At 36.5% G+C, this 14,571-nt stretch overlaps 1 protein-coding gene across 5 annotated transcripts in view; it reads left to right on the top strand.

Annotated features, from left to right (window-relative positions):
• Positions 1–14,571, top strand: part of CDC42BPA (CDC42 binding protein kinase alpha) — a 177,644-nt gene that overhangs the window by 57,427 nt on the left and 105,646 nt on the right. For all 5 annotated transcript variants that reach the window (XM_061991531.1, XM_061991530.1, XM_061991529.1 and 2 more), the window contains exons 4-6: positions 2,426–2,509; positions 7,239–7,334; positions 12,018–12,166. In XM_061991531.1, the coding sequence (XP_061847515.1) occupies positions 2,426–2,509; positions 7,239–7,334; positions 12,018–12,166 (329 nt within the window). The remainder of the gene's footprint in view (positions 1–2,425; positions 2,510–7,238; positions 7,335–12,017; positions 12,167–14,571) is intronic.

Below are 14,571 nucleotides of genomic sequence, written 5' to 3'. Positions count from 1 at the left end.
CCAAGTGAATGCTGTACAGGAGGTTAGAAATTTAGGCATCTGGGCAATTAGCATATGTCTTTCAATAACCAAGTCTTTTGCAGAATAACACAGCTTTTCAGTGAGCATGCTACAGGCAAGAAATGAAATCCCGAAGTTGGACTTGAATTACGTGTATTATTTTATGCCTCTGGCTGCTTTACTACAGCAGGTGATGGTGGGTAAAAGCTTACCTTTCATGCTGCTCAGCAGTATCAACAGTCTAGTAAGCTCTAGGACCAAGGTTTTAGTTTTTTCCCCAACAATGATGGCAAAACCCTTAAAAGTCTTCAGGGCAGAATTACATTGTAGCTTTATACCGCAGACTGCATCATGCAGAGAGGATTCCTGTTATCCAAGAAAGCTGACTAGTTTCAATGTTAAATCTTTCATCTCCTGCCACTTCTCATTATAAATGACTACAGATACCGCTTGTCAGAGTTACAACCTATTTTTAGCTAGGAAAGTAAAAGGAGGCTCAAGATTTAAATTCTCATTTTGGGTTATGTATCACTGCAGAGGATTTGTCTTTCCCTCCTAACAAAAATTGTGTTGCTTGGTCTTGGCATACAATACACAGGACAGTAGATATTCTTTACGAATTAAAATTAGATTATAGTCTAAAGTAGCAATTTATTTTTGTGTCTCAAATCTGGAAGTACCTTGGGGGATCCCAAGTCTGTACTTGATCCGCAGTGTTTATGCATGAAATAATCTTTAAAGTTTTCAGATAATAAACTAGCTTAAACAAGTAGATATATCTTTTCTCCCTTTATCTCCCACCACTCTCACTCCTGTACGACCCCAGAAGGCAGCAATGTCAAGAGCAAGGCTGATAATGTGTGGCTGCACATATGGGAAGTGACAGCTATTTCATCTGTGAATCTGTAGCTAATTAAGAGGTACGCTTTTAGATACACTTTAGTTTAGATATCTGAGTATTGCAGTCCTTTAACCTGAGGTTTTGCTGTCTTCATGAAGCTGTTGCAGCTGATGACACATTTGAAGATGGTTGAAAGAGGTTTGCATGACACTTTCGTCAAACTATCTGATACTATATTTTCTTTTCTGTTACCTCTGTCTTCACACATAGCTGCTTTGAACCTGCTTCTGCAGGGGGGTTGGACTAGATGATCTCTAAAGGTCCCTTCCGACCCCTACCATTCTGTTTTCTATGATACTGATCGTGAAAGAAGTGGAAGGAATGTGGGATTCAGCCTTAGTATTTTTTTGTCACTGGCCTGCAGGGTAAAGATGATGGTGATAATCTGTGTGACAGCATGTTGTTTTGTAACCAGATGCACATAGAAGTAAACCTTTATCTGCTCAACCCTTAAGATTTATTTGAAAGGGAAGAGGCAAAATGGGGTAATTGGAGAATGATTGTTAAAATGTATTGGTTGTTGAACTTAGTTAGGAGGATAAGTGTGGTTGTCAGGTCTAGTTCTGATCCATATCTCCCTGTCTGTGGCAGTTTTGGGTAAGACATTGAGCTTTCCATATCTAGGGAAGCCAGAACTATGAAAACATGTTTGTGTAAACTTTTTCCCCTCTCTTTTTCATAAAAATATTCTGTGTTAACTTTTGTTTTATATATATATATATATATGTATGTGTGTGTGTGTATGTATGTATATTTTGTTACATATTTTGACAAAACTGTAATATTCTCATAAAATTGCTGTGTCATTTGGCTTTATTAATTTATTATTACCTAGGCCTGTGGTATCTAATGTTTCATAAGCAATGAAAGGTAGAGGAGCTTGTGTTTTGTAAGTTTTACTTCTCTAGAAATTTTGTATTTCATTGTTTGCCTGACACTGACAACACACATGATAAAGAGCTCATTGAACTTCAGGTAGAAAAATGTGAAATAATACTTTGCTATATCTTTGAAGACAGTCTAGTGCATTATTTGAAATTACAGTGGAAGTTGTTTTAGGGAAAATCTACAGTCTAATTTCTGTCTAAAAACTAAAATATACTATTTGTTTTGTTTTGGAAACTGCTACATTGTTGTCTTGTCTTGTCGGTTCTGTAGTTTAAACTATTGTATAGTACTGAAGTCCAAGCAGTGATAGCTTCATGATAATATGATAGAGCAAGAAGTGTGATGGTGACAAATATCATTGTTCATCTACACTCACTTAGGAAAAATGATAGATAATTAATGTATGATATATAATGAAAGCTTAAAATATGCCTGAAGGTTTTGCAGATAAAATATCCTATACTGCTGTGATGTTACACTCCTTTAATGGTGGTGTTATGGTATTGTGTAGATAGTAAACCTGAGTGACCAGAACACTGAAAGAAAAAAACCCCTTCAAAATGTCAAGGTTTCATAAAAATTAAAACAACATGCATTTTCATGTTAACTTATTAATCTTTTGTTTGTCTTTTCTAGGTTGCAGTAGTAAAACTGAAGAATGCAGATAAGGTTTTTGCCATGAAGATACTTAATAAGTGGGAGATGCTGAAGAGAGCAGAAGTAAGATTACAGAAATGTTTTCTCTAATCATGTACTCTCTTACTGTGCTGAATTGTTACTTCTCTTCCAAAAAGACTCTGGGTATATAGAAGTATTGAGAAGATACTTCCCTTTCTGTTGGCAATAGGAAGATTAATGTTAAAATAAACTTTAAGAAGTTCATCAGGGGGGTTAAAATGGCATGAAATCTTGACATAGGTGATGCTGGATGTTTTAGACAGTATACCTTGTGGTGGTTTAGCCCTGGCCTGGTGCCAGATGCCCACCAAGTTGTTCTGTCACCCCCCCTCCTAAACTGGACAGGAGAGAGAAATACATGATAAGAGATTTGTGAGTTGAGATAAGGACAGGGAGATCACTCAGCAATTACTGTCACAGACTCAACTTTAGGAGAAGTAGTTTGATTTATTAATGAACAATCAGGACATAACAGGGAAATGAGAAATAAAACCAAATCTTAAAACACCTCCCCACACCCCTCCCTCTTCCTGGGACTCTCCTTCCTTCCCCTCCAGTGGCACCGAGGATGGGGGATGAGGGTTACGGTCAGTGCATTACAGATGGACTTTGCTGCTGCTTCTCAGGGGGAGGCCTACTCACACTTCCCACTGCTACAGTGTGGGGTCCTTCCCCACGGGAGACAGTCCCTCACGAGCTTCTCCAGCGTGGGTCCTTCCCATGGGCTGCAGCTCCTCACAAACTGCTCCATCATGGAGCCTAACATGGGGGCAGCTCCTCACACTCTGCCCCAACATGGGTCATCCACTGGGAGAACAGTCCTTCAGGTACTGACTGCTCAAGCCTGAGTCCTGAGTCAGGATCACAAGTCCTGACAGTAAACCTGCTCTCGTGTGGGCTTCTCTCTCCCCACAGGCTCCCAGGTCCTGCCAGGAACTTGCTCCAAGGTGAGCTTCCCACAAAATCACAGCCTCCTTCAGACATCCACCTGCTCCAGCATGGGGTCCTCCATGGACCTGCAGGGGGACAGCCTGTTTAACCATGGTCTTCACCACAGGTCACAGGGGAGTCTTTCTCCTGGGGCATAAGCACCCTCCCCCCACTCCTTCTCCACTGACCTTGGTGTCTGTGGAGATGTTTTCACATTCTCACTTCCTGCAGTTTAGCAACTGCCCAGCAACTTCTTCCCTTCATTTTCAAAAACGTTAATCACAGAGGCATTAGTTATCTCCATCATTAATTGGCCAGGTCTTGGTCAGCTGCAGGTCCATCTCTGAATTGACTGGCATTAGCCCTGTCAGCTACAGGGGAAGCTTTTGGCAGTTCTTTGTTTAAAGAAGCTTCCTCTGTAGGCTTCCTGTTACAGAAACCTGGCACAGGCAAAACCACTACATACCTTTTCTGTGATTGTCCAAGAATTGTTGACTACATAAGCAATGTTTTAATGCACTTATTCCAGTTAGGATTGTGGTTTTGAGCAATGGTGAAAGGTAATTACTGAGGTATAACTCATCAAGCCCGTAAGTTTATCAGTAGTAAGAACTTAGTCAAGGTCCAATGTGTAGATTGAAGAATGAGAAAGACAAATGTTTCAAATTAAGTTGAGTACATATTTCATAAAAATGTCCATCTGCAAAAATTTGTACTGAAAATTTCCTCTTTAAAGCTGTGGTCCATTCTGTGTTTTGAAAAAGGTGGAACAGCTCTTTCACCAGCCGTGCTTTTGCCTTGCATTCCTACTTTCATTATAGAGCTATGCTCTTGATAGAATCCTCAACACATTTCCCTGGATTCCTTTGGAAAGAAACTTCTAAAATTCAGTCTACACCTGAAGACTCTGTGCTAATCAGAAACTGTATCTAACTCTTTAAATTAATTTGAAATTCTTCATCTATGCATACTAAAAATAAACTACTTAAAAATAGATGTAGAAAACTATAACTCAGTGTCTTGCACATACAAATTGCCAAATTGTTTTGGCCATTGTATTTTTCTTCAGTTTGGATAGGGCAGGCACTATCTTGGTGTCTCTTCCAACTTGTTCAGTTGAGATGTTTCTAACCTCATTTTTTATTTGAGACTCCTACTTTTCTGCTCTCTGCTTTGCTGTTCAGTTGCTTCAAAGTTTATTCTGATTTCCACATATATGTTTTAATTATATCTTGTTAGGAAATCAGATCAATGGGAAACTATCACACTTCTTTAAAAGAAAGATATCCAGAAAATTAAAGCAAATTTCTGATGTGTGCACATCCTGTCTCTTTTAATGAAAATACTGTCACATTCATCACATATGTGGCATGCAGATTGTAGTTAGATGTGTACAGTGTATTTCCTCTTTATCCAGAAGCTATTCAGAGACCGAACAATTTGGCCATAGTCTCAATGTAAAGAGGTATTTCTCTTCAAGTCAGACGTTATTACTGTAAATTTTATTATTTCGCTGAAAAAGACTAGAAATAAAGTTCCACTCTATTTTTAAATGTACCCTTATAAAGTCACTTTAAAAGCTATTTCTTTCCGTTAAATAGGGTTAGAAATGGGTTTGAAAGATTTTCCTCCGTGCAAGGTTTTAAAAATACTCTTCCCATGGGTCCAGATGAATTTCTGAAAGTCTGAACCATTAACCTAAAAAGAATTACAGCTATGTTTGTTCATGTATTTGTAACTCATGGGTATACAGTGAAAAGATAACCATCTGGAGTGAAAATGCGTTACAAAGCATGACCTTCGCCAACTCTAACCTGTCATTTTGAACATCAATGAATGTTCAATGAACATCAATGAACTTGTTACTACTGCTAGGAAAAATGACCCATTTTAGTTCTGTTAGTTTGGTTGTGCTGCACTAACACTGAAATACACAGGAAAATCATACAGTCCAAAAATTAACTACAAGCAGGTAGGTTTATGCATAAATGGCTGAAGTAATTTGTTCATGTATTCTTGTATGAACTCTATGGCTAATGGGAGTCATCTGTAGAAGAAGGAAGGGAGTATGTACTCAAAGGCTTGTGAAGGCCAGATTAAGGTTGATGACTGCAAGCTCTGAGAGTAACTGTTTGCAAAACCTTTGTCACAATGAGATTATACAGGTTGCGAGGTCATTTTCCTCTTTTGTATTATAAAGAGCAGGAGTTCTACAAATACTTGCCACCACTGAAAACTCAAGAGTGGAACTGGTACTTTTCACTAAATTTCCATTTTTCACTAAATTACCTTTGAAGGTATTTGTTTAAATTATGTTTTGCTATTTTTCTCAAATTTCACTAATTTATTTCAAGCATTGTGCTATGATTAAAGTATACTGTCTTTCCTTTCTTGGTCTGCATTATTCACCGAAACAAGACTTGGTATGGTTTGTTTGCTTGGAGGAAGGAGTTATTTTCTGCTCTATTTTTACTACATGTATTCTTGTGCATTGCTCAATCTAAAATATTTTGCTTTTCATTCTTCATTCTCCAAATCTCACAGCCAACAATAACCATGTTAATGTTTTGACATTTGCCTAGTGGTTTTGAAAATGAAATTTAAAAACTAAAAAGAAGCTGCTTGAATTTTCATTAAATTTAGTTGTGTCCTAAGATGGAAGAGGCAGAGCATGGTCCAACTTGATAAACCATCTTTGTGAAGTAGCAGTGTGCTGGAAGAGTTGGTCTGTGTTTTCCTATAACTCTCCATCTGCCTTCTAAATAGAGCCCATATAGTTATTATTCTTTCTTTTACACTATCTTTTAGATATTTTTCTGGATAAAATTTTGTATTAGCTTTGCTATCTGGTACTTTTTGCTTTCTTGTAATATTCGCTTCAAAACTCTTTCCCTTCAAAACATGTATAATGTTTCTTTGCTATAGCTTCTTCTTGACTTCTTGTCTGTTTGGTCATTTTCCTCTATCAATGCAAAACTTGCTTTTGCTGAGGTATTTTATTCACTTCTCAGGACAGGTTGCAAGACTTTCATTGTCTTACTGCTTTATAATGGGTCCATTTCTTCACATTTTATCTCCTTTTGTTTCATATGAGTCTGTGTTCTAGATCTTAGTTTAGGTATTCTGTAGCATTTTTTGAGTTGTTCTTTTTCCTCTGTTCCACTTGCTATGAAGGCACCTTTTGCCTCCTGTCTTTCTTTCCAGTATGTTGAAGGGAGGTTCTCCTGGATGTCTTGCTTGTATTGCTCATGTAATGAGCAATATTCAATTCTCTCCTAATTTTTCTGAGCAAAAAGTATGTAGAAGATCCTAATTGGTTAGTTATTATCAAATTATGATTACATGGGAATTATTGACAGCTACTTTGAAATGAAAGGATCCTTGATTATGTGAAAATTCAAGTGTAAAATTGACTAACAGCATGAGGAGAGAAAGCAATGACACAAGATGCCATATTCTAATTCTTTAACTCCTATTGCAGTTATATAATGCTATTATTGATTGCTTTATTCAGTCTTATATTGCTGTTCTGTCATGACTGATACTTGATTTCAATATCTATGTATACAAAAGATAAGATTTTTGACTTGGGATTTTTAAACAATGGAAAGCAGCAGGTTATTTCACCTGTATCACTTAACAATGTATAGAAGTATAACTGTTCAAATTTGAAGAAGGTGGACTTTTCATATACTCAGTTTTTCTTATATTTTTTCATGTTTGTAGTAACTGACTGAGGCAGATCTGATTTTTTTTTCTCCGAAATATGTTGCGACATAGTCAATTTAAAAAATGTGTTCCTATATGTATTAAAACCTATAATTATTTTTCTTGTCTTCAGACAGCTTGTTTTCGAGAAGAGAGAGATGTGTTAGTGAATGGAGATAACCAGTGGATCACAACATTACATTATGCTTTCCAGGATGAAAACTACTTAGTAAGTGTTGCTTCTACGTATGTACGGATAGAAATGCAGTTGTTGGAGGGATGTAGTTTGTTTAATTGTTAATCTTGTTTTCTGGACTGTACAGGCCATAGGAGGATCTGTGATTTTGTGCATAAGATTCTACAGAGTGGAGGGTGGTCAGAAACTTTAAAATTAAGTTTGATAAAAATACCTCATTTGTTAATAAGTGTTGGTCTATCTGCATCTTATTTCTTTTAATTCACCACAGCAATGTAATTGGATTAATAAACACAAAAATGCACTTACGAACATAAATTTTAAGATTCACTTTAATCTCTGTGATTAACATTGCTCATTAGTGTTTCACAGTTAGAAGTAGGGAGTAGCCCTGTTTTGAAACAACAGTTCATTTTGATTGGTCTTTTTGAGGACTTAAACCCACAAAGATGTAATAAAAGCAATAAAATGTTCTTGCAGCATGGAAGAATGCTACTACATTGTCCTAGAAAAGAGTTGGAAGCTGTAGTTGTAGATTAAAGTGTCTCTTTAATATTTAATGTTATTTAGTTTTCAAGTATTTTGAAATACTTTTATTTTCCCTATTATGAGGGAAAAACTGCCAGGTTTTTTGTGACTGTGATACAGTTTTGGTAATATTTATGCCTGAAAAGGTAAACTACATTGATAGATTTTTCTTATTCGGGTTTTATTGTCCTGTGCTGATAATTCTGTATCATTAACAAGTTCTAAGGCTGTTTTAAAGATCTACTGTGCAGTCACATTATTTTTTTCTCTGCAAGGTCTCCAATAAAATAAGTGCTATACGTGGAATTCCTGGAAGATTCCAATGCTTTTCGCCATTATATTGCTTTCTGTTATGTCAGCTCAAATAGTTGGAGATCCTTGGGTCTTGGTGGAGTTTATACAGACACAAGGCTCTGCATTTGTGAATCTAACTGTTGTCTTGAATATCTCCTAGCCAACTTCATGCTTTTTTAATGAGGATGGTAAAAATAATCTCATATTTTACATAATTCTGATTTCACTGCTTACAGTATTTTAAAGAAAATAGTATATATTGTACATCAACCTGCTAGAATTTGTTTTAATCTTGCCTGTTTCCTCCTTTTCACTAAGCATAGAACAGCTTCTGTTCTTTACTTTTAATAATCTTCTAACAGGAGCTAGTTTTGCCACTTGCTGAGGAAAATACCAGTAATACTGTTTTTCATCATTGTAGTGTGACTGTGTCACTAGTTCTCTATGTGCTTTTTATTAAACAAAAAATAAAAGAAATAGCCTTTAAAAATAAATCTGTGTAGACTGGGCAGCAGATGTGGTTGAGCAGTGGATGGTGTTTACCTTTAGTAATGCCTTTGATACTGTTTGCCATAAAGTCACTGTAGACAAGCTGAGAAAGTGTACAACAGATAAGCACCAGGGAGGTGGATTGACACCTGGTGGAAGTACTGGGCCCAAGAGGTTGCCATCAGTGATGCAAAGTCCAGCTGGATGCCAGTCAGGGGTGGTGTACTCTAGGGCTCGGTACTGAGGCCGACAATGGGATTGAATGCACCCCAGCAAGTTCATAGATGATAAGAACCAGAGAGAAGTGGTTGATGTGACAGTGTCATCATGCAGATGGAGAACTGGGCAGAGGACTGTTGTAAAGTTCAACAAAGGAAAATGCAATGTCCTGTATCTGGGGTGGAGTTAAATAAACTCAGTACATGCTGGGGGACAACTGTCTGGAAAGCAACTTTGAGATGTTCAGGTAGATACAAGCTGACTGTAAGCCAGCAATGCATCCTCACAGCAAAAAAGGCTGAGTATTCTGGGCTGCAAGGAAAAGTGTTGCCAGGAGGTAAAGGAGGTCCTTCTCTGCTCAACTGTGCTGCACCTGAACCTGAAATATTGTGTCCAGTTCTGGGCTCCCCAGTGCAAAAGAGAGATGGAGCTACTGGAGTGAATCCAGAAAGATGATTAAGGTAGTGAAGCATCTTTGATGTAAGAAGAGGCCGAAAGAGCTGGGATTCTTCATCTCGGATAAGTGAAAGGTTCAGGGGGGTGTTATTGTCAACATGTATAAATACCTGATAGGAAGGAATGAAGACAAAGCAGCCAGATTCCTCTCAGTAGTGCCTTGGGACAGGATAGGAGACAGTGAGCACAAACTGAAAGATGTGGAATTTTATCTGAAAACAAGGAAACACTTTTTTACTGTGCGGATGGTCAAGAATTGGAACATGTTACCTGGAAGAATTGTGGAGTCTCCATCTTAGAGGTACTCCAAGCCCAACTGGACACAATCATCCAGACTGCTGTAGCTGACCCTACTTGACTAGACAAGGTTGGAGTAGATGATCTCGAGAGCACTCTTCCCACTTGAATGAGTCTATGATTTAGAATTAAATGCCCTTGTTAAACTTCTACTGATTACTGGAATTTAATGTCCTTAAAACTGCTATTTTTCTTTCTCTTGGAAGGATGATTCTGTTGTGCAGGATTTGAGACTTGACTAGATCTGGATGACTGTATGCATTTAGAAAGTATTTTTAAAGCTTTTTTAAAAAAACCAAAACCACAAAACAAACCCATACACCTTTTTTTAAGGACATGGATCTTTGACATTGGATGGGATATTCTGAATTAACTGAGTTGCTTGATTAAGAATTTAGTTGTTAATCTTAGCTGTGATTCCTGTGCATGTGTTTCATTTCAAGTGCATGCCTTAATACTCTGTGTTACAGTTCAAGTGTTGGCATATTTGACAAGTGAAGGTTTAGTTGTCATTAGGCTACTGTGTTACTCTTGCAAAATGAGAGGTGCCAAGTCCTTTGTTCTAGGAGCCTCTTTGGTATATTCAGTAACAAAGTTGTACTAGTTTTAAAAATGCTGAAGAATGAGGGCAGAGATCCCACATGAGTTGTGAGAATCTTAAGAGGGCTTTTCCACATAGGAAGTTAAGCTCTTGCCAGTCTCTATATGGTGTATCAGTTAATTATCATTGTACTAAGTTCCAAAGGTTTAATGTATTTTTTAAAACTGTAAAACATGAGAAGCAACAACTCTAGATCTCATTTCAGATAGAGCGTAGGAGTGCCACTGAAGAGAGGATGCTTATCTTGTATAAGGGTTGTGGGCATAATTTGAGATTACTATGCATGTCACAAAGCAACAGAGGAAAAAATGATCGTTAGCCCGTTTAAAATTTTGTGGAGATGCATTTTGTACTTTTTTCATGTGCTTGGAATAAATAAGGATGTGCAGGTTATTCTACATCAAATCATTAAAATCCTTGTTCATCACCTTTATTGTTATGGAAAATATGAGGGAAATGAAACGTAGGATTTCTGCCTGCCTCACATCTTCCTTATAGCTGCTATAATTTTGCAGCATTTTTTCCACATATTTTAATTTCTTTTTGTGGAAGTGGGAAAGACTTGACAAATGAGGAGAAGTAATTATAAAAAGTCCTTTTAAGTTGCTTTATCAAAATTTTGAAGAATGAAATTGATATATACATTATTGCATCTTTAATATTTTGTTGTTACTGTTGTTAAGAGTCACTGCTTCAAATATGGATATATTTTACCCTCCTGGAAGCAGAGATTGGAACTCTAGGCAGAAGTTTTCAGATACTCTATAATTTAATGGAAAATTATTCTAATTAGTCTGTCCACAATGATGTTTGAAAGTAATGTCACAGCAGTAGGTGTTAAATTGGATTCCTTATAATTAGTTTGTTAGTTATAATGAGTTCATTTTTTTTTCTTTTCCCCATTTGCCCTTCCAGTTGCTATTTCACAATTAGAACGAACTAAGCTGAGCTAGAATCATGGAATACTAGTGGTTGGAAGGTACCTTTAAAGATCATCTAGTCCAAACCTCCTGCTGAAGAAGATCCACTTAGCATTGATCATGAGTTTCCCACTTTTCTGAAGTTGAGTTTTTCCCCAAATTTTGACTGTGTCTCCAAAGGAAGTGGCATTTTGTTCTAATACCATAAAATGCAGAAAAGTTCTGATCACTTTAAAGTCTTTGCACTTGATTCAATGGCAATCAGATTTTATGTTTCATTAATAGGTTAGGAATCAAATGTAATTTTCTCCATCATTTCCATTAGACAATACAGATCCTGTATTCTGTGCAATGTCAAGAGTCTCTGGAATTGTACTGTGAGCCACTGGAAGCCTCTCAATCTGCCCCTTAGTCTGAATTTTCTAAAAGCTTTCCTCTCCAAAATCATTTGTTTAATGAGAAAAGATAGTAAAAAAAAAAAAGGGAAGAGGAAGCCTGGGAAATTAGGGCCCTTAAAGAAGATCCCAAGTTAACAATGGTTTTGTTTTGATAGGTCTGTGCTTTAATGCTTTACTCCTTTTGCATTCTGTTGAAGAGTATTGCGTTCATAAGGGAATCCAGAGTATCTAGTTTTTTTGTGTTTGATGATGAGACAGTGGACAAAGCTGATACAATTTTGTCATGAGAATTACTGTATTTGGAGAGATATAAATATGAAAAATATTCAAGTAGGTTAGGCTGAAGCAGCTACTGTTTTCAGAACAGCTGAGCATCTTGGTTAGCTTTTTTCACGCCTATAATATTTTTTACAATAATATAATTTTAATACTTCCAATTAGTTTTTAGTCTGTGACTCACTCAATAAATTGGATTTTTTTACACTCTGTTTTCTCCATTGTTTCTACTCCATAGTACCTGGTTATGGATTACTATGTTGGAGGAGACCTGCTTACATTGCTCAGCAAGTTTGAGGACAGACTACCTGAAGATATGGCTCGTTTTTATTTGGCCGAAATGGTGATAGCTATTGATTCAGTTCATCAGTTGCATTATGTTCACAGGTAAGTAATTTGAGCTCCAAATTCCTGTTGGAGTTATGGGGAGTTACTTGATGGAGTGAAAATAATTCCTGTTAATGAGTTTAAGCTAGTAACAACTATTTGCTGTAATAATAAGCACAAGAGAACCGACGTGCCTACATCTTGTGGTTATTGAGAACTCTTGCTAACTTTATACTGTACAGTCGGAGACATAAGTGAATATCTCAGTGCGTTGATGAATCTTGCACACTGGCATGTTTCAAAGTTAATGATTCATAGTTTATAAAAGCAAAATTAGAAACCTTTTTGTGAAATATGATCAACTTTTAAGAGGTTTGTTGAAGGCTGAAATTCTGTTTTTTAATTAATTTGTTTAATCTATATGGAAGTTGAAAGCAGACCATTATGTAGTCCACCTTTAGTTATTTTTCACCATTTTATTTTGGGCTTAATGAAATTTTATTCGAAATGAAGGCATAAATAAATGGAGTGTTTAAATTCTAGTACTTACCTTTACCTTGGTATATAAAAGAAAATTAAATTCTGTTCAAAGGAAAACATTGTCATCTGTGATTAGTTCTTTTAGAGTTCATGATTGATTTCTCCACAAAGTTAACGTCATCTGTCTTTGTAACGTATCATACTCTACTGAATTCCATGGCAGTTCTTGTTTGCAGAGATCAGGATTACCTTACAAGTAAGAGACAGCATTTTCGAATGGACTCAATAGATGTACTTTGCTCTGGCAGAAATCAGGAGTAAAACTTCTCATTGTTTAAGCTATATCATTAAACTGGCAAAATGAGCTCATTTGATATGTGCATCTACCACCCTTAACGTCTACACTGACCATTCCTTGTTTTACTATTCCCTTTTGACTGCTTCACTCCAGAAAAGTTGAGGGGATTTTTTTGGTCCAAAAGTTGTATTGCAGTTGGTTTTACTTTGTTACTGGGTTGTGGGGTTTTTTTTCCTTTGTAATTGTCGCTTTTCATTAAAGAGTTGTAGGTAGGAGTGCTTTAAGGTAGGGTGGTGGTAAACTGAAAATTGCTCTTCTGGAATATTTTGAAGTCTGCTAGTGTTGTTGAAATACTGTGTCTGAGTGCTAAAAATAGCTCTTCATGATAACACCTTGTGGAAAAACCCAAGCAGAATATTTTCTTGAATTTTGGAGATTTCAACTGTGTTATTTCTGAGAAACCGTTCTCTCAGAATCTGACGTGAAAGGCTTCTCTATTTTAATTTGGATCTAACTTTTAAAATGTGTTTGTGAGTAAACTGTTGAGATGCTATCTCCCATTAGGAGGTGGAGAGTACTTCCTATACTACGTAAACTGCTATATTTCACCCAATAAGTCTGCATACGAATAGTAACTCTTCCAATAGTAACAAATGCCCGCCATCTCTACCTTTTCCTCCAAGCAGATCAAAACCTTCATAATTCAGCCCTATTGAATTACACAGTGTGTAATATGCAGCAGATGTGAAGTTTCGTGCTCAAATAGTGTCCCCAGGATGAAGTAGGTGTTGGTGTAAAAATTTGATAGACAATTCAACAACAACAAAAAAGACTCTATACATTCCCAGTCCTTTCTTATTTGATTTGTGTCTTTGCCAGTGAGCTTCCCATGTTTATGGAGTTCTAAATGCCAAGTTGGCGTTTTATCCTTAATACTGCTGTAATATGATACCTGTTTATAAGGGGATGTTTTGCATAGATTTAAAATATAAAGAACACTTGAGTATACGTTAAATGATCAGCCTTTGAAATGAGACCCATTCAACTGTTAGTTTTATTAGCATGTTTGCAACTGGTAAAGCAAAAGAAAGGAAAAGAAAACACATCATCTAAATGCCACTAATTCTCTTTTCCTGAAAATTTAACTGTGGTGGCCACATCCTTTTTGAGAGTGTGTTGCATGCAGCAGAGGACACAGGAGGAGGAAAATATTACTAATATTAATATAACATCTGTAATACTGGTATTTCACATAAGCAGTCAGTATGCATCAGGATCTTACTTGAGTTGTAGCTATTGAACTAGAAATCGTGCTTTAGGCATGTTTTGTTCCAGGTTTTTTTTCATACAATGAGATTGCAGATTGTTTTGGTTGTTTCCTTTTAGTGCCCCAGTTCTTTCAAGATAGGCTTTTTTACATTAACTACAAGTGATGTTGTACTTTGATGATAATTATCTTTTTCTCTGAATGTTTTTCGTACCTTTTAAAAACTATATTACTGGTTTTGTGCTTAGTGTGTCACCCTTCATTCTATTTTCTATAGTTAATTACTTGTCTGTTGTCAATCAGTTTTGTTTGGGAGTGATTCTCATTACAGACCTCTTCAGTGTGAAATGTGGGTCACTTTTTTTAAAGTACGTTGGCCAAGATTCTCAAACATCAAGTACCAAAAACTTCAGGATTACT

This window comes from Colius striatus, chromosome 2 (assembly GCF_028858725.1).
Source record: "Colius striatus isolate bColStr4 chromosome 2, bColStr4.1.hap1, whole genome shotgun sequence".
Classification (NCBI taxonomy): Eukaryota; Metazoa; Chordata; class Aves; order Coliiformes; family Coliidae; genus Colius; species Colius striatus.
This window is presented reverse-complemented; position numbering and strand designations above follow the sequence as displayed.